At 32.6% G+C, this 5,270-nt stretch overlaps 1 protein-coding gene across 1 annotated transcript; it reads right to left on the bottom strand.

Moving 5' to 3' along the window:
* Nucleotides 1–228: 228 nt before the first annotated feature.
* On the bottom strand, nt 229–2,667 carry LOC131047941 (uncharacterized protein At4g14100). The gene is made up of 2 exons (XM_057981759.2): nt 2,102–2,667; nt 229–562 (listed from the first exon to the last, which is right to left on the bottom strand). Exons 1-2 carry the CDS (start codon nt 2,556–2,558, stop codon nt 384–386), a joined length of 636 nt encoding a protein of 211 aa, XP_057837742.1. The 5' UTR covers nt 2,559–2,667; the 3' UTR covers nt 229–383.
* Nucleotides 2,668–5,270: the final 2,603 nt, after the last annotated feature.

Genomic DNA, 5,270 nt, shown 5'->3' with positions numbered 1-5,270 from the left:
AAAAGAAGAAGATATAAATAATAATTAATAACAAGACTATACCACAATTACAAAATAACAAGATAAAAATTTAAAGACGTTACAATTCTACAATATTCATTATATTACGAGACAAATATCTTTTCATATTTTTATTCATTTTCTTTTTTTAATTTAAATTATTTTAAATAATTCTCACATTTTCATTTTCATTTTCATTTTCATCATTTTTAACATGACACTTAAAAATGCTCAATCCATAATACTTTATATAATATATTAAATTAAACAAATTATATTTATTAATTAAAGTGAAATACTAATTACCATATAACAATCATTAGAAGAATTCTTTACTTCAACTTTCTCTTTTTTTTTCCACAAGGCATAGGATCTATTAGAATCTATTGAAACAATGCTATATGTTTGAGACCAGCTAATATCCTTCCAAGGTGACTTTCTTTCTTTATATGATTTCTTTTACCCTTTCCATCCTCCTCCTCAAAACAATAAGCGGGTGCTTGCCAATAAACATCCTCTAAATTTGAGCCTACCTCAAATGTCATCACATGGACAGACATACCTGCAATGTTGAATTATTTAAATCAAATAGATATCCTTTCATCTAAAAAATCATTTATCAATTTTTTTTTTTATAATATAGTAGGAAAAGAGTACCAATTACCACTCACATTTCAATTGTCGTTCATTAGATTTTGTTAATTGAAAACCTACTTAAAAATTATCTAGTGGATCAATATTAGTCCATTTTCTCAAAAAGAAGTAGCAATTAAATTAATTGTGCAACTTTAGTGGTACCAATAACGCACCGTTATTAGAACATTTATGCATAAGTATTGGATCAATTGTACAATTTTTTTGGTTGTCAAACCAAACAAGTAACAGAGCAATAAGGAATATGTTTCAGACGACACTTCAAAATAACCACTTTTTGACCTTTGCACACATAACAGACCCCATAGCATACATCTTTACTACCCAAAAACCAAAAACCCGGACAATAAAGTAGTTAAGTGACTTTCAAAGACAACAAATAAAAAATATTGAAATCTTATTACCATTAAGAAGCTTGGGTGCGTAAAGTTAGCTATAACAACTATTGATGCTCTTCCCCTATTTTCATTAAAAAAAATATTACAATAATTTTATATATATTTAAACAATTTATCATAAATAATAATATTTTTTATATTTTCAAGCTAATTTAAATATTTTTTGACTTATAATTTTCTGAAGATAACAGGATAGATTTTTATTGTCATCCAAAACATTGACATTGAAAACCTCAACCTTGTGCTTGATTGCAGACTATCAAGGAGTATGTCAATGGGCTCAAGAACAAGATGGAGGCTTGGGAAGCCCAAATGGTGGGCCTTAACAAATTCCATGTGCAGGTTTTACATAGCTCCGCGCTCACTTTCTCTCTGCTGAGGGAACGTTCTGCGGACGCTGAGGAGGACAAGCAGGAGGCTAAGGACCTCTACAAGTTCCTGTCCAATGAATGGAACAATGTTATGGATGTCACTGGGGTGCACAAGACACCCCTGTAGTTTGTTTTTTGTTTTTTTTTGTTGTTTCTGATTTTAAAAACTTGGTTCCTTTTTGCTGATAGTTGTTGTTAATTGCTGTTATAGTGTTGTTTCTGCACTATGATTTTTAATAGTTTTGCTATGTAAAGGGTTAGTGCCCTTATTCTCACTGCTTTATTAATCAAAAACAAAAATCTACCTAATCAAATTCAAGAAAAAATATAAACTAAAAATTAATATAAACCGCCAAAATTTATTTAAAATGTATCAATCAAAATGAAATTTAAGTTAATACATTCTAATGGGAGCTTACAGACCCAATTCCTCAATTTTAACATTAAATCATCAGACCACTTGGATGCAAAAACTCCTAAATTTTCTCAAATAACAATAACTTGACAAAATTTAAGCAGACTCTATAAACTTTCTTTTCTTCAGATCTTTCGGAAGAAATTGATCTTAAACCAAAGGACATTCAATTTGATGATAAAATTCATGTTGAGAGTGCTGAATTCGAATTCAAATCATCTATAATAGAAGAAAAAAAAAATCTTTGAGCGCAGGGTACCCACCTGTGTAGAAGAGCCAGTGGACGGGCCTCTTGGTAACAATATCTTCATAGTAGTGAATGAAATCCACCTTCTCCCAAACATTGCAGAGGAAGCCATCAACAGACCGAACCCCAACATAATGCGCACCTTCAAGCCAATTGGGCCTCAGAATTCCGACCTCAAAATGCATCATTTTGCACTCATTTTTATCAAGATAGTAATAAAAGGAAGTTCCATTGTTCCATTCCAAATCATAGAGTTTCCTTCCAAGCTGCTTCTGAATTATGTTGAAATTCCTGCCATTTGGCCAGTCGTACCACAGATCAGTCACCTGCAGAGACCCGCTATTGTTGATGTACAGAATGGAATGGAACTGCTCTGGCCAAGCAGCAGGAACAGGGTCTGCCTCAGAGGATTTCCCTGCATACAGGATATGCATTAATATCAGCCACGTTAAGAAAGCCTTCATTGTCGTCATTTTTTTCTCTGCAAATTTGAAGGCCCTCACAGAGGGATAAGCCTAAGATGATATGAAACCCTCAATTCATCTCTCCCGCTTCTTCCCGGAGCAATCTAAGATAAGACTTTAACCACAAGTAATGTATACCGCAGGTAGGTTCAAACCCAACCTTCTCCTAGTGATGTTATTCATTTTTAAGATAACACTCATAGGCCTAGAATGAGGGGAATAGTTGAATATTGTATAAGAACTAGGTACCAATTTTGTGCTTTTGGATTTGAGAGTGTATGGACAATTTTATAATATAAATTTAATTTAATTAGTTGGCATAGGCGGTATAGTTAGTTAAGGGTTTTGGGTTCGTTCTATCTATCTTCAAGATCGGTTTTAATTTTTAAATTTACTCGTTATTATTGGATTGGATCTACTCCTTTGTCTCGGAAGCTTATTGTGTCTAGGGGACGTTGGGACTCACCTTATCAAAGAGCTAAGTTCTATGTTGTTGGGCAGCCCTCTAATTCCTCTTGGCCAACAAAATAAAATAAAATCTAAGCTAACTAAAACAATGTAGACCATAAGTAAATGATTTGTTTAGATTTAGTTTACTTGGGTTTCAATAGTTGTATTAAATATGTTGAAATTGGATGAGAAAAGGTGTGTTTAGTTTTAAGAAAATGAAGAAGAAGAAAAGTTGATGTTTTATAGAATTTAGTCATTAGGCATAGAAAATTAGTGTTCGTGATTGAATAAATGATTGTGGTTACATGCAAGCCCAAAAGTCTTTATGGGTCAAATCAAGTCACTTGAGATTAAATTGAAGTGCCATGAGAATGTTCCAATGCATTTGACAAAACGTTGCAATTATCCCTTCACCTTGACCTTCCCTATGTTTAATTATGTTAATGTGTTGCTCCAATCTACCCACCGTAATTGTGTATGAGTTAGACCTAGGCTAGTGCATGCATTGTACTCATGTCTCTTGTGTGAGGTCAAATCACTCTTACTCGTGTGGAAAAATTCAATGGAGTAAAGGAGGGTTGGAAGGGATACCATCTTTGTGAGGAAGGAGAGTCATATGAGTGCGAACGACATTTATGTACAAGGTGGGTGTTGTGCCAACTTGGTTGCTCACTTCACAATGAAGGAATATTTGATGTTAGATGGTTGTATTAATGCAAAAAAATATTTTTGGAATATGAGGGTGTTGCCTAGCAAAGCTTTGAAGAAGTGTGGTAGGACAATTCTTGTTTGGCCAAGAATGTTGTGGGCACAAACTAAGTCTAGCTCCTCTCGAGTGTTAGTAAGAAAAGTTTAAGATGTATTATATCTCAATTAATTCTTAAAGGAAGGTTATTTATCTTGCTTTTCCTATTTTTTATCTCGATAATCTATTCCATGATAGTGGATTGTTTTTAAACTTATTCTAGGTTGAACACTTTTTGGTTTGGTTCAATGGTTTCAATCTCATTGAAGACAAATTTTACCTAGTCTTATTTTACTCCAAGACACATAGACCTAATGATGAGAGAGAGAAGGAAGAGAAATGTCTCATTTTAGATGCTTGTTAAGAAGTATCTATTGACTAACGGTTGTTTTCCTAGGACTACATGAACTAGCTAAATGTTTATAAAATTCAAAGTCCAAAGAACAATTATCTAAATGCTAACAATATTTTTATTTTGATGTGTACAAACCTCTTGAGAGGCCTTTATTCCTCCCATTATTAAATATATTGTTAAATGTACCACAACCAATAATATAGAGGAAAGAATTTTCACCCAAATAAACTTTTCAACCATTATTCCACATAATAGAAAATCCAATCCATATGAGGATTCGTGTGGAAAGGATCTCTGGAGTTGACAATTGTCATGCTTCAGAAAGTATGTGTAACTAAGGGTATCACAAAAATATCTAAATTTTCTTCCTAAGAAGTCCTTAAATTTGAATCATTAGCTAATTATTTTGTATCCTTCTTCTCCTTTCAACCCTTCTTCATGTGGCTAAACTTACTGGAATTATAGCACTTAACTTTGAATCTACCAAAGGACTTAGATATGCATCTGAACTTGAACTTTCTATCTTTCTTCATGTTATTTCTATTCTCCTTAACTATATCCCAAACAACCAATGCACATTTCATAAAATTTGAATTTTTTGGGTCTAAACTCCTCCAAAATTAAAGCATCCACTAATTCCTCAAGTGTAAGCTTAGTGTAGGTACTATTGATTTCCATCAATAGGTTACTCTAGGCATTAAACAAAGAATAAAACAATGTAGTACACTAATAGACATCATCTATTTATACAACAATATATTGTATCTAGCTCATAATCCTTCATATATCTTGATATACAAAGATTTATCTTGGTATAGGTTTCCCAATTTCTGCTAGAGGATTTCTATGGTGGCCTCTCCCACTATACTTAAGAGTATTGAATCCACTAAACAAAGCCCTACCACAATTCTAACATTTTGATCTAACACCACCGAATCTTTGTTCTTCATACTTACAATTTTATTTCTAGAAACTATCACTTATAGATCTTAATCTATGAGCATATCCTCCATTTTAAGTTTCATAACTCAAAATTTATCTCAATGAATCTATCCATCTCCGAATATTATGTACATGCCATATTTATCCTAAATAAGGACAAACCTACACATAGTTCCCCTTCAAATATATATTAATAGTAAAAACCCATTTTTTAAACCAATGATCTTAC

Source organism: Cryptomeria japonica, chromosome 3, assembly GCF_030272615.1.
Source record: "Cryptomeria japonica chromosome 3, Sugi_1.0, whole genome shotgun sequence".
In the NCBI taxonomy this organism is placed as follows: Eukaryota; Viridiplantae; Streptophyta; class Pinopsida; order Cupressales; family Cupressaceae; genus Cryptomeria; species Cryptomeria japonica.
The sequence above is the reverse complement of the archived record's forward strand: the minus strand, read 5'-3'. Positions and strand labels throughout refer to the sequence as shown.

Bases quoted from the DNA above. Each gene is read 5' to 3' on its own strand.
- LOC131047941 (XM_057981759.2), bottom strand. From the start codon at position 2,558: ATGACGACAATGAAGGCTTTCTTAACGTGGCTGATATTAATGCATATC. The intron at 563-2,101 runs GTGGGTACCCTG...TCAACATTGCAG, and splicing joins CCACTGGCTCTTCTACACAG to GTATGTCTGTCCATGTGATG.